The 25,088-nt window shown below is 44.9% G+C and overlaps 3 protein-coding genes across 10 annotated transcripts; all 3 read left to right on the top strand.

The window, feature by feature from the left end:
• The first annotated feature begins 937 nt into the window (after nt 1–937).
• pgm3 (phosphoglucomutase 3) lies at nt 938–7,467 on the top strand. 4 transcript variants are annotated; one of them, XM_061811567.1, is made up of 13 exons: nt 938–1,084; nt 1,628–1,836; nt 1,925–2,109; nt 2,309–2,376; nt 2,499–2,632; nt 3,371–3,563; nt 3,652–3,809; nt 3,905–3,988; nt 4,101–4,199; nt 5,104–5,223; nt 5,302–5,424; nt 6,723–6,896; nt 6,981–7,467. In XM_061811567.1, the coding sequence occupies exons 2-13, from the start codon at nt 1,630–1,632 to the stop codon at nt 7,068–7,070; spliced, it is 1,635 nt and encodes a 544-aa protein (XP_061667551.1). In that variant the 5' UTR covers nt 938–1,084; nt 1,628–1,629; the 3' UTR covers nt 7,071–7,467. The 4 variants fall into 4 exon arrangements, with proteins under 4 accessions (XP_061667551.1, XP_061667552.1, XP_061667553.1 ...); XM_061811568.1 differs by having other exon boundaries at nt 938–1,087; XM_061811569.1 differs by lacking the exon at nt 938–1,084 and adding an exon at nt 1,092–1,147.
• Nucleotides 7,468–8,105: 638 nt separating this feature from the next.
• On the top strand, nt 8,106–16,017 carry ccnc (cyclin C). 2 transcript variants are annotated; one of them, XM_061812538.1, is made up of 12 exons: nt 8,106–8,211; nt 10,345–10,451; nt 10,971–11,055; nt 11,121–11,190; nt 11,867–11,918; nt 12,017–12,072; nt 12,759–12,794; nt 12,932–13,023; nt 13,107–13,174; nt 13,251–13,330; nt 14,409–14,527; nt 14,618–16,017. In XM_061812538.1, exons 2-12 carry the CDS (start codon nt 10,376–10,378, stop codon nt 14,670–14,672), a joined length of 789 nt encoding a protein of 262 aa, XP_061668522.1. In that variant the 5' UTR covers nt 8,106–8,211; nt 10,345–10,375; the 3' UTR covers nt 14,673–16,017. The 2 variants fall into 2 exon arrangements, with proteins under 2 accessions (XP_061668522.1, XP_061668520.1); XM_061812536.1 differs by lacking the exon at nt 8,106–8,211 and adding an exon at nt 8,560–8,868.
• Nucleotides 16,018–16,221: 204 nt separating this feature from the next.
• On the top strand, nt 16,222–23,311 carry faxca (failed axon connections homolog, metaxin like GST domain containing a). 4 transcript variants are annotated; one of them, XM_061812534.1, is made up of 6 exons: nt 16,230–16,697; nt 17,826–17,961; nt 19,529–19,725; nt 20,819–21,024; nt 21,125–21,241; nt 21,382–22,732. In XM_061812534.1, the coding sequence occupies exons 1-6, from the start codon at nt 16,456–16,458 to the stop codon at nt 21,669–21,671; spliced, it is 1,188 nt and encodes a 395-aa protein (XP_061668518.1). In that variant the 5' UTR covers nt 16,230–16,455; the 3' UTR covers nt 21,672–22,732. The 4 variants fall into 4 exon arrangements, with proteins under 4 accessions (XP_061668517.1, XP_061668516.1, XP_061668518.1 ...); XM_061812533.1 differs by having other exon boundaries at nt 16,222–16,697; nt 19,547–19,725; nt 20,819–21,241; nt 21,382–22,733; XM_061812532.1 differs by having other exon boundaries at nt 16,225–16,697; nt 20,819–21,241; nt 21,382–22,731.
• The last annotated feature ends 1,777 nt before the right edge of the window (nt 23,312–25,088 follow it).

Genomic DNA, 25,088 nt, shown 5'->3' with positions numbered 1-25,088 from the left:
ATCCAACCTGTAAACCATGTTCTCCACACGTTTGGGGATTACCAAGATGGCGGCCAACTAGCTTCAACCAATCCACATTCCGCTCGACGTGTATACGCGATCCAATCTTTTTTTTTTTTTTCAGTGTGTCATCCGCGGTACCCAGAAATGTCCGACCGCCTCCCTTTTTTTAAATTGTAAAAAAATAATAATAAAAAAGAGAAAACATAGATAACATTTGACTGTAAATGTCTTTTTTTGTATGAATTTTCTGCGTACTTCCACGGCAAATTGACGTCACTGTTTTACCCGGAAATGTCCATCCTCTCCCTCTCTAAGGCCTTAAATTACTTTATTTCTCAAATTTTTTGCCTCACTTGAGATACTATTTCGTTTTAAATCCTCGACTATTTTAAAATTTGTACATATAAAAAATTAATCCCGTGTGCTGGTTGTTTAACATTGACGAGAAGCATGTGTGTCATGTGATGTGACGTCACAGGAAATGCTAACTTCCCTCTCGTTCGAAAACGTCCTTTAATTTAATATTATATATTTTCTTCCCTCATCAAATCCACAAAGGCCATGGAAAAGTGTTGTTGCTTAGTAATTTTTATGAACAACTAAAATAAAAAGCAACATTAAGCGAAAGGCAGACTGCACCCTGAACTGGTTGCCAACATTTATTAAAATACCGTTAAGGTGTGTAATCAATTATGGTGAAATTGATTATATAATACAAAATAATTATTCATATAGGGGTTGAATCAATCAATGGTGTTACGTTGTGCTAAGCTATATAGAGAAATAAATGTCTTGAAGAAGAGTAGTGAATGGAGGAGGGATTGGAATTAAATTTTGGGGAAAAACAATCATACATTCGGGATTTATTTGAATTTATGAGAACAAGTAAATAATATAAAAGACTTGGAAACGCAGATATTTTTTTACGATGCAGTTGTCACAGCTGACCAAGAGGTAGCGACAATGCACCAGTCGAGTGTACAGAACCGCCGCAGAACTCCAGAAGAAGAAGCCGAAGAAGACGTCCCCGGAAGCTGACGTGTAAATTTTGCCACGCTGGAAAGAACAACAACAACAACAGGTAGTAAGTAAATGCGGTTGAAATCTGTGTGCGGCGACCGTCCTGGTTCGCTTTAGTTTGCAGGTTGTCCGGCGTTTTCGTAGCATCAGTTTGTCTTTTGGGTCTGCACGATTGAAAAGCGTTTAAGAGAGAATTTCAGCGAGTTGGGCGTGTCGTTCCCTGCTGAATGACTTTATGGAGTTTGAACTTTGCCTCTGGCATTGTACTTTTTTTTTTTTTTTCATTTTAATGTTATTTAAAACTAAACCGGGCCATCAATCCGTTTCCTGAAAAAATGTTGATCATTTTTTTTCAAATTAAAAAAAAATTGAAAATGTCTTGTTTTGATGAAAGAATGATAATGTGTTTTCTTTATTATTATAAATATATTTGTTTACTGCTTTAATATTATTTTATATACTATTATTTACTACTGAGAGCCTGAAATTCAGAGAATTCTGACAATTGAACGTTGGCCAAGGTCTCTGAAATATTAACCAATTATCAAATGTGAGTTAATCATTGCACCTGTGGTGACTAACGTGTTTGTGACGTTTGTCTCAGCCATGGCCTTCTTTGAGGACGTGTCAAAACTGTCCAGCGTGCACCCGAAACCGCCAGGGTTGAACTTGGAGTACGGCACTGCCGGTTTCCGGGCCAACGCCGGCCAACTGGATCACGTCATGTTCCGCATGGGCCTGCTGGCCGCGCTGCGATCCAAACAGACCAAAGCGACCAACGGCGTCATGGTCACTGCCTCCCACAACCCCGAGGTGCCACCACCCACTCCCCCCCCCCCCTCGAACGGCGCAAGTAAAAGTCGACGCCTTCCTCTGCCTCAGCTTGCCGTCGGTTTCGCAGGAGGACAACGGGGTGAAGGTGGTCGACCCCATGGGCGAGATGGTGGCGCCCGCCTGGGAGGGGTACGCCACCCGGCTGGCCAACGCGGAGCAGCGGGAGTTGATTTCGGTGCTGGAGGACATCGTGGAGAAAGAGGACATCGACTGGAGCCAGGAGGCCTCAGTGTTTGTGGGCAAAGATACCAGGTACAGGACAGGGTTGAAACGTGACGTTTACATACACCAGCTTTTTTTTTTTTTTTTTTCACCATCTGAAATCAAAAGTTAACTAAACCTTTGCTAATTACAAGAATCTTGAGGGAAAGATTTTTTTTTTTTTTTTTTTTATTCCTTGACTTCAAATTCAGCGTTGAGCCTTCCTCCTGAATCTGAGTAATGCATGCAGGAGCAGCAGCGCCAGTCTGTCACAAGCGGTACTGGACGGCGTGTCGTCGTTGAGAGGACGCAGCAAAGGTTTGTGTCGCTCACCCGTACGGTGCGTTTAACGGACACTACCGTTTAATCAAAGTTCTGCTGTGTCCGGTATCCTTTTTGTTTTGAAACTTGACTTGTCACGTCGGTCTGTCCAATTTAAGACTACGGCTTGGTGACCACCCCGCAGCTCCACTACATGGTTTGCTGTCACAACACGCAGGGCCGCTACGGCGAGGCCTCGGTGGAAGGATACTACGTCAAACTCTGCCAGGCGTTCATCGAACTCACCAAGAACGTATGTGGGATGGATGTGTGTGATAGAAGTACAAAAAATAAAAAAATCGTGACTGACAAAGAATTTCGAAAAAAGCAATGAGCTTGTTTTGAAAATCCAGATACCGTAATTTCTCCAGTATAATGCCCACCAACAAAATTGACCTAAAAAAAAAAAAAAAAAAATCAGGAAAACCTTTCTACCCATGTACAACGCGCACCACTAATTTTCTGCTAACTGTATGCTCAAAATATTTGGAATTATCTCTTTCTATTTTGCTGGTTGGTATTTTTAATGTTTGTACTTGTAGTGTTTTTTTTTTTAAAAAAGTCATCATCGTTGTTTCTGATGTTTGGTGCAGTCGTTAAAAATATGTTACGCTAACGATCGTAAAATGCAACCCCCACCCGAGGAGGTCAGAGTTCACGTTGGTGGCGCACATTAGCGTAATTTATATAAATGTGAAACATAAGACATCAAATATGTCAATGTATTTGAATACCCTTTTTTAACTACTCTATGTACCCTTATACGAGTATGCAATGTGATTGTATTTTTTTCATTTTTCATCCATACCTAAATATAATGCGCTTTTGGCTTTTTGAAAATATTTTTGGAAAAAAATGTTGCTTTATTTTTGAGAAATTACAGTAACTGTTGTCAAATGTCTGGAGGCAATGCCAAAAAGTCATCAGGAAATGAACTCATCTAAGTCCTTTTTTTTTTTTTTTTTTTTTTTTGCTGTTGTCTGGTGTGCAGACGCCCAACCGTACGGACGACCAGAAGCACCTGACGGTGGACGGCGCCAACGGCATCGGTGCGCTGAAAGTGCGCGAGATGGAGCACCACCTCAAGAGGGAGCTGCAAATTTCACTTTTCAACGAAGGCCACGGGAAACTCAACCACCAATGCGGGGCCGACTTTGTCAAAGTGCAGCAAAAGCCGCCCACAGGTAAGATTTTTTTTTTTTTTTTTTTTTAGCCTTTTAGGATTCATATACTGGAAAATATTTAATTCTCTTCGGGTTCCCGTGGTAATAGGTGTGAAGGTCCGCAGCGGCGAGCGTTGCTGTTCGTTTGACGGTGACGCCGACCGCATCGTTTATTACTACACCGACTCGGACGGTCGCTTCCACCTGCTGGACGGAGACAAGATAGCGACGCTCATCAGCACGTTCCTCAAAGAGCTGTTCATGCAGGTATGGCGTACGCAGCAATTTTTTTTTTTTTTTTTTTGGTGGCCCTGTGGTTGGGGTTGACGACTGCTGTTAATAAACGTTGCTGCATTTTCAAGGCCGGTCTAAATTTGAAGATCGCAGTGGTGCAAACCGCGTACGCTAACGGCAGCTCCACACGCTACCTGGAGGACACCGTGAAGGTGGGCGCATGCGTCGTAGCACCTTTTTGAAGGATGAACGAAAGCAATTTGACTCAACGGTGACGCTTGCATGCTTTTTTTTTTTTTTTTTTTTTCCCCCGTGCTGGTTCAGGTGATTGTGAGATGCACAAAGACGGGAGTGAAGCACCTCCATCACGCGGCGCAGGAGTTTGACACGGCCGTTTACTTTGAGGCTAACGGCCACGGCACCGTAAGCGACCTCCCGTGCACACCACCAATTTGCCGCTACCCATATGCTCAGAATATTAGGAATGATCTGAATTTATATTTTGTTAGGTTTGTATCTGTATTGTTTTTCAAAAAACTATCCGTTGAACAATCATCAATAGTAATGTGCATGTTTTTAAAAACCGAGCATTTCAATTGTGTGCGGTCTCCTTTTTTTTTTTTTTTTTTTTAAATGACCCCATGACACTCGTATTATATAGTTTGATCTCACGTTGTTTTGAAGCCACTTAAGCGAGCTATCGTCGTTTCGGACTGCGGCGCAACTTCCGGGTCGCCGCCATCATCTGTCACAAGTGATGACACATTTCTTTTAAAAGCAGCTGCACAACTAGCTGTTGTAGTCAACATTTTTTTGTCTTAGTTTAAGTTAAAACAAACTCATGGGCGGTCGTTTCTGATCTTTGGTGCAGTAGCAACGAGCATGCTACGCTAACAATTGTAAAATGCAAGCTGCCTGAGGAGGTCATAGAGTTCAGGTTACAGTAATATATGAAAATGTGTAACATAACACATCGAATATCATATCAAAATGTATATTTATACCTTTTTTTTACCACTCTATGTACCTGTATACAAAAAAAATGTGATTGTATTTTTTTTTTTTTTCATTTTCCCTATACCTAAATATAATGCGCTCTATTAACTTTTTGAAAAATGTGCGCATTGTTTTGGAGAAATGATGGTACATATTAGGGCATAATCCATAATCCTGCGTCAACAGATTTATGAGATAATGTATTGAACCCAACTTGCTTCCCATTGAGGCGCTCCGGCTCGTTTTGCCCAATACGGACCTAGCTTGCGCATATACCGGATTTCCATCCTTAGCCATGACACCCCCCCCCACAGTGACGGCGTCTGTTCAGGTGTTGTTCAGCAGCGCGGCCGAGGAGAAGATCAAGCGACTGGCGGAGGACGTCGGCGCGGACGACGGCAGGAAGAGAGCGGCCATTCTTCTGCAGCACACCATCAACGTCATCAACCAGGTTACCGCCTTAATAACGGCGGCGTCGTTCTTTTCACAACGCTGAAGTAACTCCCGCTGTGCGCGTGTCCTCCCGTAGACGGTCGGCGACGCCATTTCCGACATGCTGCTGATCGAGGCGATATTGGCCTTGAAGGGGATGACCGTGCAGCAGTGGGACGCCATCTACACGGACCTGCCCAACAGGCAGATTAAAGTCAAGGCAAGGAGAAATATGTGCAGCGGTGCCTTGACTTCCATGTTTTTGTTTTTTGTTTTAAATACCGGTTACGTGCTAGATTCTGATTCGCTCACACCTCAACAAAAAGTGGACGCAGAGGTTAATTACTGCTAGCATGGAGTGGTGGAACGGCGCTACATGTAGTAAACAAAGTACCGTAATTCCTGGCCTACAGAGCCCACCTGGTTATAAGCCTCACACAGTACATTTGTAAAGGAAATACCATGTGGTACATAAGCACACCGCAGCTGTGTAAAAGCCGAAAGTGCCCACATTGAGAAACGAGATATTTACAAAGAAAGACGGTACACAGAGAGTTTAACGCTAGCGGTGTTGCGCTAACGCAAATGCTAACGCTCGCACCGCGCTAACAGGGCGGGTTAGAAAAAAAACACACTGGTAAAAATAATTGTGACACGGCATGGACATGCTAGCGCAGCGCTAACAGAGCCGGTGTGACGGTCTGAGCCCTCCCCCGTGCTGGAAAGTCTCCCTGTGATGAATGCGCACGCGTTGCTAACAGGGGAGCTTTGGATACGTAGCAGACGCTTACTGGGAAATCTCCCGGTCGCATAGTTCCCCTTCTTCAACATAGAGGGAGCTAACATATGTTATAACCTAACCTTAAAACAAAAGTTGATGATAAAAAAGATGTACACACATGTTTACGTTCGCTGTCTTCGTCTTTCTGAGACGTCCACAGCGAACATGAACACTCGGCGACATGACGAATGGCACATGTTGAAGCATGGATGGGGGTGTTTCAGAATGGACGGAAATTTACAAAGTATACGCGTATGTTAATGCACATGCGAGTTAATCACAAGGAGACAATTTTCAGCACGGGGGAGCGCTCAGACCGTTACACCGGACCGGTAAAAGTCACTTCCTCGGCACATATATTCCACCCGTCTCACCTATTCCGCTCGAGCGCCTCCTTGCGGCCGTTTAGGGGAAAAAAATGCACAAATTAGCCGCATAAACCGCAGGGTTGAAAGCGTGTGAAAAAAGTTGCAGCTTAGGCCAGAAACTACGGTAAGGTATTTATTATTATTATTATAAATAAAATAACTATTTTTGTTATTTTCCCTTTTTAAACGGCTGATCACAGCAAAAGTGTTTCTACTCCATTTTTGGAGGCACTTAAGCAACCCTAAATTGTCTTTTTTTTTTTTTTTTTTTCCTCCACAAAATGTTCACTTTGGACTTTATTTTGTCCACATCACAATTGACAAGAGTAAATGTTAAGCATACGGCGTCGTCGTCTGTTCACGCGGCAGGTGTCGGACCGGCGGGTGATCGGCACGACCGACGCCGAGAGACGCGCGGTGAGCCCGCCGGGCCTACAAGACGCCATCGACGCCTCGGTGGGGAAGTACCGGCTGGCCCGCTCCTTCGTGAGGCCGTCCGGCACCGAGGACGTGGTCAGAGTTTACGCCGAGGCCGACACTCAGGTGAGGACGGCGTCTGTCTGCCTTCCGATTCGGCAATTTTGTTTACCGTAAATGTGTTCGCGCGTGTGTGTGTGTGTGTTTTAGGAAAGCGCCGACTCCCTGGCGCACGAAGTGAGCCTCGCAGTGTATCGCCTCGCTGGCGGGTTGGGAGAAGAACCAAAACCTTTGCACTAAAACGACAACAACTCTTGGGGTACACCTGATTGCAAATCGATACACCACTAATTTGCAATCACGCTTCTATACATTTGTTAGCCAAATAGTGTGCGGTTGATTTTGCTTTTTGTACACGACATGATTGTCGCGCCATCAGGGGAAGGAGTTTTACGACTGGAAAACGGTTTTCTTCGCACCTCGGATCTACTGTGTCATATAAATTTGGACTCAACACTGTGGCGTTCGAACCAAATGAATTGCTCTGTGATTTTCTTTGTTTTTAGCCCGCGTGATCGGGTCATTGGAAATCGCGTGTTTACATTCCCAAGTTCCTGTTTGGACTTGGCTGCTGAGATGAATAATGTAATAAACAGTTGTTTTTTTCTAAATTATTAAATCAACACTCCACTTTTTATACCTTGCTTGCTGTTTGTTGTTGGGGGGGGGGGTCACACACACACACACACACACACCACACACACACACACGATGATTAAGACATTGAGGAGGCTCACAAGGTAAGTACAGTAAGTAACTTTCTGCTTGTCCCATTAGGGGTCCCCACAGCTGAACGTTCATATTTGTTTGGCACAGTTTTTACATTTTTACCCTTCCTGACGCAACTTCTCTTGGGGAGTGGAGCCCCCAGTGAGATACGAACTCACAACCCCTGATTTACCAAACCAATGCTCTATCCGCTGAGCTGTGGGGCCTCCCAGGAGGCTCACGAGGTTTTTTTTGTTTTTTTTTATCCATCCATTTCCTGTGCCGCTCATCCTCACAAGGGTCAGCTGTCAACGGGGAGGAGGCGGAGTACAGCCTGAAATGGTTGCCAGCCAATCGCAGGGCACATAGAGACAAACAGTTGCACTCAAAATCACACCGAGGGGCGATTTAATGTCCAATTAATGTTGCATGTTTTTGAGATGTGGGGGGGAAACCCACGCAGGCACAGGGAGAACACGCAAACTCCACACAGGCGGGGGCTGGGATTGAACCCGGGTCCTCAGAACTGCCCAACTTTTATGAGGTGTTCATTTTGTTTACAGTGACAATGGAGCTCTCTTTGTTCCAACAGAAATTGTGATGGTACGCTCCTGCATGTCACTCTGAGCGTTGTCCTCCGTCTTAACCGTTCTACAAGAAGAGAGAGGAAAAGGTACATTGAAATCCAAACAAATTTGACAATGGAATGATGCGTCGAGAAAGCAAAGCAATTTGAAGTATGTTAGTATTCTGTATGTATGATGAATTTAACTGGTGTTAACGCGAGATTCTTTGAGACTGAAGGGAAGTGGACCAGAGACGTGACGTGTGTTTTCTCATGCTCTTATAATATCATGGTTTACTGATAAGAGCTAATTGACACTTCAGTCATCTTTGACCAGGGCAACCGTCTTTACACAAAAAAATATATAATTATAAAGGAAAAATCAATTCCGTCTGACCGGCGGAACCTTCCTTGACTCACTTGTTTCTTTCCGGACGTTTTTTTGCGTTACTCAAGTGTTTCCGGCGTCTACTTATTTACAGTATCAATCCATCCATAATCTGAGCCGCCCATCCTCACAGGGGTCGCGTGAGTGCTGGAGCCTATCCCGCCAATCTACGGGCAGAAAGCGGGCTACACCCTGAACTGGTTGCCAGCCAATCGCAGGGCACATAGACACAAACAACAACACACAAATCACACGTACGGGAAATTTGGAGTCTCCAATTGATGAATGTTTTGCAGCATATTAACGCAAACCTAAAGTCTTCTCTTCTACCTCGCCTGGTGCGCAATGGCTGGAAACTTCTGGCAAAGTTCCCACTAGTAAGTTTGAAGCCGCAAAACGGTCACGATACGATTTTGTATCTGTTGTCGCCGTCTTTCTGCCGGGGCCTAGCATTAGCATATCGCGGATAGCTAGCCGCCTGCACTCGAACTCTTACTACGAGAACAAATTGTGTTTTTTTTTTTTTTACTTAAACGCGACCATTTGGACCTTGAATAGAAACGTCACTTCAGCTTTGAATGTTAGTTGTTAGTTTTTTTTTTTCCAGAACAATCGACTATGCCCAGGAATTGTTCCAAAAATTGGCTACCGATGCTTATTTCAATATTGTCGCTTAATTGATGTCAAATTGTCTACTTTTCGCTACGACTGTGTTCGGAAATGATGTGTAGTTCACGAAATAGTGTTGTAGTTAAAAGGGATACACGTAGAACTAACATTTGAGTACTCAAGTACCGATGCTGACAACGCCAGTATCCTTTTAAGTTGTCATGAACCTTCTGGTTTATGTTTACTGTTGCCAAAAACTGGCCAGGCTGTGAATTGGCGTCGTAGTCCGACTATGGGTGCAGAAATTCGGTATTGGTGCTTCCCAAGTAGTGAGTATAGGTTGGCCACTCTCATGGTACCAGCAGCGTATCTTGAAAAGTAGTGCCCAACTCATAGAAACTGGGGAAGCAACTATGCTGTGATGCAAAAAAAAAAAGAAAAAGCTTTGAATTTTAATATGAGACATTCTTTCATTGTTATGGGGAAAACACCGTTAATGTACAATGAATATGAAATAACGACACACATCTCTGTCCAAAGGTCAGGTTATCAGGTTGTGGGGATATTCAAAAGACGATACCTCGACCATTTCTAAGTATGAATACAGTGAATAATTGGTTCTCAAACGTCTCCGTTGTGGAAAAAATTGGTTTTCGAACGAAAATTTCGAGAATAATTTTTGCTTCTGCTTTCAAATGAAAATCGGTACTCGAATGCCCCGGAAATAACACAACGCGCGCGGTCCGACCAGCTGACCCACGACGCCTGTTGTTATTGTGTATAATGCAGCCTCTGTCCGCAGACGTGTCCCGGTAGCTCCATTTGCAATAGGAAATATCGATTCGGTTTTTGGACATATCGCTTCTCGGACCACCGATTGTGGTCGAGAAGCGACGTTGACCTTTATGACGTTTAGATTGCTGTTGAAGCTGTGCTGACTGCGATGTGCTGTAAAATTCAACAAGAATGTCAGATGGCTTTTTTGCAACAGGGGTGTGTAGACTTTTTATAACTCCATTTACACCATTAATTTTGTGAGAAGTACTTAGCTCAAACCAATACAATGTTGTTGAACATTGATAGTGGACGACCACCCATCCGATGTTAACCCTTTACGTCATTTATGGCGAGCCAAGTCGTGTTGCAAATCCATTTTTCATCGGACTCATAAATCCGCAAGGTAGACGTGGTTCCGAACTGGCGTTGGGAAGTGTCTGAAATCCCCCAATTTTGTCTTGGCCAAGTCTGCAGTGGGTGCTGGACAAGCAGGACCTGATGAAGGAGCGCCAGAAGGACCTCAAGTTCCTCTCTGAGGAGGAATACTGGAAGCTGCAGATCTTCTTCGCCAACGGTTTTTAACCTTCTGCCGTACAAACACGTGCACATTTGTCGACACCGGATAGAAAAAAAAATAATAATAATAATTAGCCCGTCGGTTGCAACGTAGCAAAAGTCAGATTGAATTGCGAGTATTTTGAAATCATTTTACAAACCCATTTGGAATTTTTTTGGGGAACAAATTACTTTGATCTTCAATATTCAGTTTGAAGTACTCTAGATTTTTTGTGTTATGTATTCAATTAAAATGGATTATTTCTCATCATGAATTTGAAATATTGAAAACTTTTAGCTGTTTTTCCATTTTTTTTTTCATTTCAGAATTTGAAATGTATATTTTGAAATACTTTTTTAAATTGATTTGATTGAATTCCTTTTCAAAATATTTTATCAAGTCACTTGGGAATATACTGATTCAAAATATTATGTACGTATATATATATATATATTTCAGCAATCCTCTTAATTTACCCAAAGATGGATTTAGCTTTGTGTATGATTTTATTTTATTTTTTTATCCTTCCCCTTTTAGTGATTCAGGCTTTGGGAGAACACTTGAAGCTGCGGCAGCAGGTCGTCGCCACCGCTACCGTCTACTTCAAACGCTTCTATGCGAGGTAAGCCTGAGAAATTATTGTAATATTGGCAATATAATGCAGTAATTGTGTTGGCCTTTCTGCAGATATTCACTGAAAAGTATTGATCCAGTTCTCATGGCTCCTACCTGTGTTTTTTTAGCTTCGAAAGTGGAGGTATGGACATTTTTACTAATTCTCATGATTCTTATTGAGCTTTTTTTTTTTTTTATATATATATATTTTATGTCATCAATAAAAAAAAAAAAGGGAAAATGCTGAGTGGAAAAAGTTTAAATTGTACAAATAGGTATTCTTTGGACTCTAATGCAGGTATTTTTTTATCCTCATATTTTAATGTCATGTTTAATTAAACTAAATTAATTTAACTAAAATTAAATTAAATTAATTCTTTTTTGTAAAATAATGATTTGGTTCTCATAAAATGAATACTTTTTTCTGAATGTAGTTGTATCGCATCCTTAAAAAAAATTGTCATTCTTGTTGCATTTTAATTTGAAAGAAAATGATACCAAATTTAGTTCTTTACTCTTGTAAAATCTGAATATTTTCATAAATTATTACTTTTTCTCCCAAATTGTTTTCACTTATCTTGCAGTATTGCAAATTTAATCTTTGAGTATTATGACTTAATTTTATTAAAATGATACACTATTCCTGACAGTGTTTATAATTTCCTTGTAGATTTTTTTTTTTTTTTTTTTTTTGCTTGTTCATTTAAACTTTTACTAATGTTATGTTTATTCTCATATTATTTCAACTTTATGTACAGCACCTGTGTGTACTTTTTGTATCTTTTATGAAATTGTTTTGTTTGTTTTTTTTTTTTCAGGAATTTGGAGTGGTTTCCAACACGAGGCTGATATCTGCAGCCACGTCCGTGCGTAAGTCAGCTCGATGGTCCAACTGTTGACAGATGAAATACAGATTTGTTGTTTAATTTTTAATGTCTATTTTTTTTTTTTCTTTCAATTCCAACTAGTAAAAACAAGATTCTCATACGCCTTTCCGAAGGAGTTCCCTTACAGGATGAATCATGTAAGTAACGCGCACGCCTCCGAATGCGCCAGCGCGGTGTGAAGAGTCGGTTTCATATTTCCGCTGTCGCCACGGCAATGTCAGCGTCAAGCGGTTGCCACCACTCCGGGACGTCGTACGGAGACTGATGTTGTTGACGGCACGACTTCGTGTTGGCCTTCCGCTGTCTTCGTTTTAGGGATGCAGATGCCACCAAACATTTTGGCTTCCAATCACGTAGATGAGAGAGAAACAATCATCGTTAATTTTTCATAAATAGACAAATATTTTTCTGACAATTATAGCTCTGTATATAACATGTTTTTATTCATTTGACCATTTATTGAGTGAATGAACTATTTTTAAGAAGCTGGCACGGTGTCTCAGTCGGAAAGGGTTGGCCTTTTCAGTTCTGAGGTCCCGGGTTCGATCCCGGCCCCGCCTGTGTGGACTTTGCACGTTCTCCCCGTGCCTGCGTGGTTTTTCTCTGGGTGGGCTCTCCACTTTCCTCCCACATCCCAAAAAACATGGAAGATTAATTGGACACTGTAAACTGCCCCGAGGTGCGATTGGTCGTTCGTCTCAATGTGCCCTGCGATTGGCTGGCAAACAGTTCAGGGTGTACCCCGCCTCCAGCATTCCCCGTGACCCTCATGAGGATTAGTGGCTAAATTGACAATTTTGTCATAATTGTGGTGTGTTTGCAGATATTAGAGTGCGAGTTCTACCTGCTGGAGTTGATGGTGAGTGAGTTGCCAGTTACCGTGCACATTATTGAAAAAAGGTAGAAAGATGCAAAATGAAGTTTAAAAAAAAAAAAAAGTGAACGTAAATGATGTATTTTCGATGATGTTCATCACGTGTTCTTTTGCCGTTCCAGGACTGCTGCCTGATCGTGTACCACCCGTACAGACCTCTTCTGCAGTACGTGCAGGACATGGGTCAGGAGGACATGCTGCTGCCGCTGGCCTGGTGCGTCGCTTGCCCCCTTTTTGAATACGATTTTTTTCACTTTTTTAATTTTTGCAGTCATGCGTAGCTTCTCTTTCGACCAGGCGCATCGTGAACGACACCTACAGGACCGACCTGTGTCTGCTCTACCCTCCCTTCATGATCGCCCTGGGTACGTACGTACGACGCGTGCCCCCCCCCTCCGTCGGCGTTTTATTCACGTGGCTTGTCGTCTCTCGCCGCCAAAGCGTGCCTGCACGTGGCCTGCGTGGTCCAGCAAAAGGACGCCAGGCAGTGGTTCGCCGAGCTCTCCGTGGACATGGACAAGGTAAAGACTCGCGCACGCTTTTGAAGAACGCCAAAGACTGATCGTATACGATCAAACATCCATTTTCTTTTGACGCTCATCCTCACGAGGGTCGCGGGGAGTGCCGGAGCCTATCCCAGCTGTCAACGGGCAGGGGGCGGGGCGCACCCCGAACTGGTCGCCAGCCAATCGCAGGGCACACGGAGACAAACCGCCGCACTCACAATCACACCTAGGGGCAATTTTAGAGCGTCCAATCAATGTTGCATGTTTTTGGGATGCGGAGTGGCCACCCGGAGAAAACCCACACAGGCACGGGGAGAACATGTGTGGATAAATAACCCGGGACTAAAATGTTCGATCCACATATGACAACTCATTTAGCCCATTAATGAGCCTATAGATTTTTTTTAACCTCTAACACACAAGGGATATGTATTTAAACCTAATTTCAAAAATCATAAAATCATACCGTAATTCCCCGCCGACAGAGCGCACCTGGTTACAAGCCTCAGTACACAGAATGAGTTTAATGCTAGCGCGGGGCTACCGTTAATGCGCCGCTAGCGTTAAACTCTTTCTGTGTACCGAGGCTTATTACCAGGTGCACTAACGCCAGCGCCACGCTAAAGCTAGCGCTGCATCACCACATAAACCACACGGTTGAAAGCCTGACAGTTCTGAGGTCCCGGGTTCAATCCCCGCCTGTGTGGAGTTTGCATGTTCTCGGCGCGCCTGCGTGGGTTTCCTCCGGGCACTGCGGCTTCCTCCCACATCCCGAGAACATGCAGCACTCTAAATTGCCCCGAGGTGTGATTGTGAGTGCGGCTGTTTGTCTGCGTACCCCGCCTCCTGCCCATTGACAGCTGGGATGGGCTCCAGCACTCCCATGGCCCTTGTGAGGATAAGCGGCGAAGAAAATGGATGGAAGGAGTGTGTGTGATGTCACAAAGAGTTTGTTTAAAAACAGCTGGGATCTTTTAACTGAAGTTTTTTTGGAAAATGTAAATCGAACCCGGTCGTCAACGTCACGTGGTCATTTTTAGCCTCTTATTTTTTCTGACCCTCACATAAAAAAAAAATGTCTTCCCGCGTCGAGATCCTTGAGATCATCCGCGTCATCCTCAAGCTGTACGACCAGTGGAAGAACTTCGACGACCGTAAGGAGATCGCCGCCGTGCTCAACAAGATGCCCAAACCCAAACCGCCGCCCAACAGGTGCGTTTGATTTCATCAGCACAAAAAAAAAAAAAAAAATCCCCGACGAAGACACGTAAACGATGACCTCGGTTTGTTTTCCTTTTCCAGCGAGAACGATCAGAGCTCCAACGGCAACCAAAGCAACTCGTACAACCAGTCGTAGCGAAGATTTGAAGGAAGAAAAAATAAAAAAGTGGTCAGCAGTGGACGGCGCAGCACCGGAATTGGCCCGCCCCCCTTTTTTTTTTTTTTCCTCCACTGAGCAACTTTAGCGCTTAAAAAGTGAGGAGAAATAACGACCATGATGGTGAACGACAATCCTGACGTCCTTGAACATCACGCACAGGAGGCCACACTCCCTTCACACGACAAAACTTGATCACAAATGTGGGGGGGGCACACACGAGTGTAGCAATTGTGTGTCTTACTAACACGTGCGGGTGTGTAACTTGTATTTGTGTGAGAGTGTTTATGTGAATAATGTGGGTGTGTATGCGTGTTCTTGTCTCAGGGTGCACCGGTATTGTCCACTTATGATCCGTTCAAATCAATTGATTTTTAACCGCCCCCCCACCCCCATTTTCTGTAAATACGCCCCACGTTCATTCAATCGCGATGATTCCACTTTTTTTTTTTGACGCTTTTATTCCCTCGAACGTCAACGGAAGCTATTTTGATTGTACGTTTGTTTCAGATCTGCATCGATTTCATGGTAAAATCCTGTGCACAAATGCGTGAATGTGTGTGTGTGTGTGTGTGTACCGTTAACAAGGTACTTTTAAAGCCTTACAAATATGAAAGCTGCTGATATTTCATAGAGGACGCATTTTGGGTGTAAAACCACAGGTGTCGAAACTCGAGGCCCGGGGGCCAAATCTGGCCCACCAAATGATTTTATGCGGCCCGCAAAGGCCAATTGTGTTAACAGTTCTTGTAAAAATCTGTACCGAAATTTTCAATCCTCATATATCATAAATTGAAACATGGAGATATTACAAGAATTTGTGTGATACCAAACATGAACAATTATTGAAAAACTCATTTCTCTTGAGTTCTGATTTCCAAAACTAGTTCATGCATTTTATGTGTAAATATGATGAGGTAATTTTTTAAAGTTTTGACGGCTCTCTGAGGGAAACCGTAACTACAATGTGGCCAATGGGGGAAAAAAAAACGAGTTTGACACCCCTGGTGTAAACTGAAATGTTTTTTTTTTTCATTTTATTTCCCCTGGGGGAGGATTTTGCCTTACTTGTGGTCTTTTTCCCTCGTGACTCTTGTCACATGTCACTTGATACATCTTAAAAATCTGTGACATTTTATAATATTGTTTTTAAGTCATAGAGAATACAGCATTCCTTTTTTGGGGGGGAGGGGGCAGGGGGATTTTTTTTCCTCACTTCCGCCCATGTCCATCTGCTACATGACTGTTGTTCGCTTGAGTCTCAAAATGTTTAAAAGGGCTTTTTTTTTTTTTTAATTTCTTTTATCCCGACCGTAATATTCTCTCACCTGTAACAGTTTTTTTTTTTTTTGTCTACTTGAATGCTAATAAAATGTTTGCTGTACGAAATTTCGTGTGACTCTGAAAAGACTCAAATGGGAAATGCGGTTCTAACCACAGACACCAAAAAAAAAAAAATGGTTTTGACGTCAATCTTTTTGTGTAAACTCCAGGATATCATGGTCACAATAATTATTTTTTTTTTTTTTACTGCGAAGGGTCCAACCGGAAGCTCCTCGAGTTCACAAGTCTTAACTTGGCAGTCCCATCCAAGAAGGTGAGGAGCTCCGCGGTGTGACGGAGGATGCGGAGGAGCCCGCAGCGGGGACGACGAGCCTCGGCCCGGGTGCTCGTCGTATCCGCCGGCCTGCCGCCGTCGACCCCGCGGCACCCATGAGGCCGACAGCGAGGCGGAAAGCGGCCGCGGACGGCCACGACGAGCATGTCCTGCTGGCAAGTGGCCTTCGCGTGGACGCGGTCGTGCGCGGTTGACCTCGGCCGGAGCCAGAGCGCCTCGAAGCCGTCGTTTTATGGGGGAATCGTCGCCCTTCCACTGGGCGTCGAACGCGGCGCGATCATGTCGGCCTTGGGCTCCGACGCTTGGTGGCGGAAGACGCTCTATCTGACCGGAGGAGCTCTGCTGGCCGCCGCTGCTTATTTGCTGCACGAATTGCTGGCCGTCAGGTACCAACACGTCGGGGGGGGGGGGTTGTTGTGACTTACTGTGGCCAGGTTGGGCGGGGTGGGAGCGGAATCTACGCGGGAGATGGAGTCGTGCGTGGGCGTCTATGTCGTATGCATTTCATTTAACATTGATGCCAACTGGGTGGGAATCCATCCACCCTCCTCCTCCCCCCATGGCTGAAAATGATTTAATGCATTTACTTCCCGTTGTTTTCAATGTAGATGAGATTGCCAGACGGTTCACAGCATTTGGACTGAGCTTCCAAGATCCACAGAATTGTGTTCCGTGATCATTTAATTGTGAATAGAACACACGGGTTGACTTTGCAGACCAAAAATTGGCAATCGGATTGAGATGGAGACTTTGTGATGGCCGCTCCAAAATGTTGGCTTTGTTATGCTTTAGCAACTTTCTGACTCGTTTGGCAGGAAGCTTCGGGTCATTGTCAATTTGGAAATTTGACATTTGGACCCAGACTTTAACTTCCTGGCTGACGTCTCGAGATGTTGCCTCTCCGTTCTACTCACGATGTGATGTGCAGATCGTAAAACAACCCGACGCCGACACCCTCGTATTTCATAGTTGGGACGGTGTTCTCTGGGTTTCACTTTGTCGTAAAGTTTGCTACTGCATGGCGCGGTGGAGTGAAAGTTCAGAATTTTGGATGTTTGAAAAAAATATTTTGTGACTATTGTTCGCAGCAATATGATTTTAGCATTATTACCGTTATTTTTGGATAGATACTTAATCAAAACAACTGAGGCTTTGCTGTGCGCACTGCGGTCAAACCCAAACAAGTCTCAAGTCCAATTGCCATATTTTCAGAGCGAGAAAGTCGCTTTGCCCCTGTGAGGATCCACATGACGTCTTGCACGCTGTCACGTGTCAATCAAACCGAGAGAACCGCGAAGGATACACGAGGGCAAAAACGCAAATCTACCTTTATGGAGATGATCATCTGTTTTTTTTAAAGATGCACTAAACTAAGAAATTATATACAAAACACTAATTCCATAATAGGTGAACCGCTATCTAGCAAGGGAACTTTTACGTACTTCATCAATATGCCAATTAGTTTGGTTCGACTCGTAAAAGCTGTTTTTTGTGTCCCGGTTCGGTCGTCCCAGAAAAGAAGACGCGTTGGACTCTGCAGACGCCGTCGTCCTGCATCAGTTCTCCCGACCCAAAAGCGGAGCCCCGTCACTGTCCCCCTTCTGCCTTAAGACGGAAACCTACCTCCGCATGGTCCGCCTGCCCTACCAGGTAGATCCGATTTCTTCACCAAAATTGCCAAGATTTTTTTCCCCCCCCTTTTTTATACCGCTATATAAATACGTGTTTGAAAATAGAAAATATCTCCGCACAAAATGGCCACACGATCCCGGAGCCCCGGTCGCACACTACGTGTCAAGTCGAACTTTTTTGAAAAATTTTAATTTGTCGCCGCTCTGAAGCGATCGTGCGAGCGGACGATCCGAAGGGGAAGATGTCGCTTTGCAGCGTAAACATTGCGAGCTCGCTAACTGCGTTCGCCACAGCCAAGAAAATCAGGAAAACTAAAATCCAATGTTTTTGTGTTAAATGTAGCTGTTATTTAATTGTTTTTAATGACAAAGCTCATTTCTGTGGAAGGCGCAATAGAGCTCGTGCAGCTACGTCCTCAAATCACGTGACTTTCGTTTACGTCGCCGTATTGCCGGTCAAGCTAAGCATCGCTCAATGCTAAGTCGGTTGGAGACGAGACGGAAATATGTCTCGTAGCACGACGCCCAGAGTCTGGCCCGATACGCCAGACATTCAGAAGGTGAAAATAAACGACAATACATGGAAAAATGAGATAAACTCGGCAAAGAGGACCCATATTTCATGCCGATAAGAGATTGGACTGGTAATTCGCTTCCGCTTGTCTTGGACAACTGGATCTACAACATGGATCCGGTGAGTCGAGATTTACACGGAAAAGTTTGAAAGCGTAGAAAAGTCTGGACGCATACGCGTACTTTGTTGCTGGATCTGTTCTCATCCGGAATAAATCCCACACAGTGACGGTTTTGATGGCTCGTGAACGCGGAAGTGTGTTCGGCGACGTGTTAAACGTTGACGGAATCCATCGATCTTTTCAGATAGTATTCAATACAAATACCAATATTTAAATAAATGACAACTCGCATTCATTAACTATGACTGGAGGAAAAAAAAAAAAAAAAAGAGGACGGAGTCATCTCCACGGAACGTTACACGGAAGCGATTGCGGCCACACTTAACCTCCGTAAACCTCTGGGACAGACATTTTTTTTTTAATACGCATTGTTCTCAAATAAGACAACTTGGCATTGTTGATAAATAATAATAGTAATTTGAAATTGAGAAGAATAATTCCTACTTGAAATGAAGCGATCGCGACACGGGCGTGTGTGTTATTTTGGTCGGGCACCATCCATCACGTTTAATTGCCGAAATCCGTCGATATTTTCTGGGCTTTTCGGCTGGTGTTGGACGGAATGATCTCTTTGAATATCCGTCTCGTCTGTTGTGACGGCCAACAGCACAACAGGTCTCGGGTATTGTGAATATTCTGCCCCGGTTCAGTGTCCCCCGCGGGCTCTTTTTGACCGGCGATATAGCGCCGCGAAAATGTCGACGTCGCGTCCACGAGCTCTCTACGACGTTAGCATGAAGCCAGCCCGGTTGAACGGATGTTTAAATATTTCACGTGTAACTACGCTTGATTGGTGAGTTTTACTATGACCTTTAACCGCTTTGCCTCTTATTGGGAGAAGTTTTGCGTTTTCAAAGTGACGTTTGATATTAGAACCCGTCTCACGCGCAGAACTACTTCGACGGGGAGCTGTCGCCGCAGGGCAAGATGCCGTGGATCGAGTACAACCGGGAGCGGGCGTGCGGCTCCGACTTCATCATCGACTTCCTGGAGGAGCGACTGGGCGTCGGCCTCAACGGGAGCCTGACGCCGCAGGAGAAGGCCGTGTCCCGCGCCGTCTCCAAGATGGTGGAGGAGCACCTCTACTGGTGAGCTCGTCACGCGCCGCCACTTCGGAACGGCGTCGGCGTTCTTTCAATCGGAAACGCAGCTGTGCTACGTTATGGGATGTAGATGAGCTCGCCCAACCTTTCCCGTCCGCTTAGAAACACTTCCTAGCTCATCGGCTATTGCAAAACCTTCTGAATAGTTTTACGGTTTGGATCGAGTCCGTTAAAATACATGTTGCGTAATCCCAATACAAAATATGCATGTGAGCTGCATGTATTATTTTTGTTGACTTGGTGTCGCCGTCCTCAGGTGCTCCACTGTACAATCTGTGTGTCTTGAAAAGACCTGACATTAATGTTTAGCGATCGCTGCAAAAGTATTAACGATAGAGTGAAAAGTCTAAAATTACATTTGTACATTTTAAAATCTGTAATATAAGGAGGAACAACTGCTTTCTTTGGTTTGGTGCCAACGAGGTGTCTAGTTGTTTTGCATCTTGGTGCCAAGAATCTATGTTTAAGTGAGATGAATTTAGACAAAAGTAGTGCTTTCTTAGCGAAAATAATCGAGCAGCAATTCTAGGCATCCATCCATTATCCTCACAAGGGTCACCCATCCCAGCTAGCTTTGGGCGAAAGGCGGACTACGCTCTGAGCTGGTCGCCAGTCAGTCGCGCGCAGGGGGGGGGGGGGGGGGGATATCGGCACCGTCACTGAGCGGGAATCGATCTCACGCTGCCTGTGCCAAAGGCAGGCGTCTGTACCGCTACGCCATCAGTGACTCTTCAATTTTAAACATTTAAATTGGAGACTACCGCGACTAATAAGTGGCGTAACTGTTTATTTTTATTGCTTTCAAGTGATTACTGGGCGGCACTTTGGCTCAGCTAGTAAAGCGTTGGCCTCACAGTTCCGAGGACCCGGGTTCGATCCCGGCCCCCGCCTGTGTGAATTTTGCATGTTCTCCCCGTGTCTACGTGGGCTTTTCTCGGGGCACTCCGGTTTGCTCCCACATCCCAAAAACATGGATGGTCAAATTTTTGAGGGTTCTGAAAGAGATGAACGTGATTTCAGTGGGGGTGAATTGATTTGTTCCGCCTTCGGTCACGTGACCTCCCGGCCACGCCCACAGGACGGTGGCGTACTGCCAGTGGGTGGACAACCTGGAGGAGACGCGGAAAATGTTGTCCGTGAGCGGGCCGCTCAAGTGGATCCTGAGTCACGTGACCGGCGGCATCGTCAAGCGCGAGATGCACGGGCACGGGATGGGCCGCTTCTCCAGGGACCAAGTCTACGCCGTGATGGAGAAGGACATGCGCACGCTGGCCACGCTGCTCGGTGAGCGCCCCGCCGCCGGCGCCCCAAGTGGTTCCAACGAGCGCGGCGGCCGGGTTTTAACGCGGACCCCCCTCGGCCGTGTGCTTCCCGTTTGTCGCAGGCGACAAGAAGTACCTCATGGGCTCCGAGGTCTCCACAGTCGACGCCACCGTGTTCGGCCACCTGGCGCCCGCCATGTGGACTCTGCCCGGGACGCGACCGGAGCAGCTCATCAAAGGTGAGTTCTGTTATTTTACCACCTCTCAAAAAAATAAAAGCATACCTTCAAAATACTGCTGGGGGGGGGGGGGGGGCAAAACATAAATCCATAATAATCCATCATCCATCCATAATGATCTCGTCCGTGTTGTCGTCCAGGCGAGCTGATCAACTTGGCCATGTACTGCGAGCGCATCCGCCGGCGCTTTTGGCCCGAGTGGTTCGTGGACTTGGAGGACTTGCGCTACGCCGACGCGTCCGACGGCGGCGGGCCGGCCTCCGAGCTGCCCGACTTGGGCCTCTACTCGCGCACGGGGACCTCCCGGGACGACGAGGCCCCCTCGCGCCGCGCGCCGCCCGTGTCGCCCGGCAGCGACCCGACGGGCATCTCGCCGTACGACTCCGACATGGACACGGAGTGCTCCGAAATGGAGTCCCTCAAATGTTGACCGAAGTTCTGGGGAGGGAGGAGGCAGGACAAAAAACAAAACATTTGGGAAGTAACTTCTCCGCGTGGTGGCGCGTTGCAGCTACATGTCTTTGTTCCATTCGTGTAACCACGGCAACTGTTTAACACCATTGATGTCCCGTAGGGGGCAACAGCGCCACCTAGTCATGTACAGAAAAGACACGAAGATCCTCATCAGTGTAAATGCATCCATCCGTATAAATACTGTAGTATAGCTAGCCTGCAAATATAGACAGTAGGATTCCCTCGATGATGGTGGAAATGTAAATACTACTCCCCCCGCCTCCCTCGCCAAAATGTCCGCTTTAAACCGCTCTAGCGTCAGGACGACAAGCCCCTTGACGCAAAACTGCGGCCGCTTGATCACGTTATTTTATTTATTTTTTTTTTACATTTTTGCCTTATGTCATCCTGATTCACGTCGGGCCTTACGTTGTGTTAAACATCCATTCATCCATCCATTTTCTTTGCCGCTTATCCTCACGAGGGTTGCGGGGAGCGCTGGAGCCTATCCCAGCTGTCAACGGGCAGGAGGCGGTGGTGGTGGTGGTACACCCTGAACTGGTCGCCAGCCAATCGCAGGGTACATTGAGACAAACAGTCGCACTCACAATCACACCTCGGGGCAATTTAGAGTGTTGCATGTTTTTGGGACGTGGGAGGAAACCGGAGTGCCCACCCCGAGAAAACCCACGCAGGCACGGGGAGAACATGGAAACTCCACACAGGCGGGGCCGGGATCGAACGCGGGACCTCAGAACGGTGAGGCCAACATTTAACCAGCTGCCACTTAATTGATATTGATTTCTTATATTTTTGTAGCTTTGTTGTATTTTTATATAATTTATTTAAATTAATTTATATAATTTGATGTACTTTTAGTAAATTCTCATTTTATTTGTAAAACGCGCTTTTCTCTTGTCATCGACACGTTCACGCATTGATTTGTTGCTGCTTATTAATCTTTTTGTTTTTCGAGTCCGTCCCCTTGAACGGCTTCCCGTCGGCGTGATGTAACGTTACGAATGTATGTCGAGGCCATGGATTAAATATTTTACTCTTCGATGGTTCGGGAGGTTGCTAGTGTCTTCGCGCTAAACCCTGCCGAGGTCACAGCGCACGAGGAATGTGGAAAGCAATTATGACGGCGCCTGAAGAAGAAGAAAAAAAAAAAAATCGCAATATGAATAATACATAGAGGCATAAAGCAGATGGTGGCCTGCTGATTGGACGCAATCCAAACAACAACAACAGAGCGCCTGCGTTACGTAACACACCAGCGTCTACCTGGGCCTGATGTATAGCAGATTTGCTTTTTTTTTTTCAGTGTTGGCGCAACATTTGCCACCCTATAGGCAACGGATTGAAAACAAATGGTGCGGCAACACGTGCAGACAACACCTGTCACAGTCATTCAAATGAAATGAAATGAAAACGGGACAATGGTAGATTGGAAGCTTACTTGAATGAATACATATCTAATGTTCAAGTTCTATCGTGCTTGTCCTCATCAGAGCCAAGATGACTTTGGGACAAGAGGCAGGTACGCCCTGGACTGCCCAGTAGTCATTCGCACGGTACGTAAACAAAAACCCATCCACACAATTTAGTCTGAGAGGAGGCCCGAGACCACGGCGGAAGCCACGCAAGTGCATGGAAGAACATAAAACCATACGCACAAAGAAGATTCGAACACAGAACCTCAGAACTGCGAGGCACGAGTGCAAAGCTCCATTTCCATACAGCAATAACAATTCAAAAAATATGTCGCGTGGATTAAATTTGCACTCTCTAGACAATTTAGTTAGTACATTTTCTATTCATCCATCTATTTTCTTAGCCACCTATCCTCACGAGGGTCGCGGGTAGCCCTAGAGCTTATCCCAGCCGTCAACGGGCAGGAGGCGGGTTACACCCTGAACTGGTCGCCAGCCAATCGCAGGGCACACAGAGACAAACAGCCGCACTCACAATCACACCTATGGGCAATTTAGAGTGTCCAATAAATGTTGCGATGTGGGAGGAAATCGCAGTGCCTGGAGAGAACACGCAAACTCCACACAGGCGGGGCCGGGATTGAACCCGGGACCTCAGAACCCTTTACGAGCTGAGTAAACGTGCCGCTCATATGAATCATATCATCGCGTTGTTATTTCCTAAAGTAAATTCCATTCCTATATATTTTATGTCACAAATTCAAGATGAATCCAGTTGCTCGGCCCATCCTGCTATGGACGGCAAACTTAACTTGATGAATTCTAAAAGGAAACAATTGCTCTTCACATGATACATACAGTACATACAATTTTTTCAATTTAGCAAAGAAAAAAAAAAAGAGAACTGTACCAGAAATCTCCACTGGGTGGCGCTCGTCGCCTGCTTCTTTCGAACCTATGACGTAATGGGACAAGCACAAAGTGAGCCAAAAAACGGAAATACGTCAGAATTCAACGTAGCAAATTGATGACAAGAAATTTAATCACGAAACCCGCTTGGCTTCAAATATTTTTGGGAAATTGTGCTTTTGTCGCCTGATACAAAAATCTGCATTTTTCTGATATCAAACAACATCAATGTTGAAATAGTCCTAAAATTCGGCAAATGTGAACGTGTCGGGAATATGGAAATATCCGCCACGTAGGAATTTAATTAAATACACGGCTTATATTCTTATAAAAATGCGCTGAACGTTATTTGCAATAAAGTCAAAAAAAAAGAAAAAATCCTGCAGGTTCAAAAGCAACCGCACACCAAAAGTGTCATAGAAAACAAATCGGATTTAATGACAAAAAAGCATGTAGAAATTGTGCAATTGTCGATTTGTTTTTCTTTCTTTTTTTTTTTTTTCTTTTTTCTTCCTCGTCACAGATTTCAGGTCGATAAGTGTTTTTGTTTTGGTTTTGTATTCATGACCTCCCGCAAGGCGAAAACTCAAATTCAGCATTGAGGACACAAGATAAAAATAAAAATAATAATAATAAAACAACCGCAACTGTAATTACCATTAATATCGTTGACATTATAAAACATTGCTGGGAAAAATTCCGTCGATACATTCAGAGAGCTTTGTTGCACGGAAATGCCAAAATTGTCCTCAAGCTGCGTCTGAGTTTCCACATTTGAGCCCCAGAGTGACCATAATAGTCGTCGTCACAGAAGCTTCTATGAAAAATCATAGGAGCACAAATGTGTGTGTGTGTGTATTGCCACAGACTTGACAAATACTGTATCCAAAACGAACCCTGTACAAAAAACAAACAGCAGAAATCCAAAAACAAACGAATGCGGTACATCCCACAAAGAGTCTGGGTGAATGGGGGGGAAGAAGAAAAAAAGTAGCTGGCACATTACGAGGGCACGAAGTTCAGCTTACTTTTCAAATTATTACTGGTGGAAG

The sequence above is a fragment of the Syngnathoides biaculeatus genome, chromosome 23 (genome assembly GCF_019802595.1).
Source record: "Syngnathoides biaculeatus isolate LvHL_M chromosome 23, ASM1980259v1, whole genome shotgun sequence".
Lineage (NCBI taxonomy): Eukaryota > Metazoa > Chordata > Actinopteri > Syngnathiformes > Syngnathidae > Syngnathoides > Syngnathoides biaculeatus.
The sequence above is the reverse complement of the archived record's forward strand: the minus strand, read 5'-3'. Positions and strand labels throughout refer to the sequence as shown.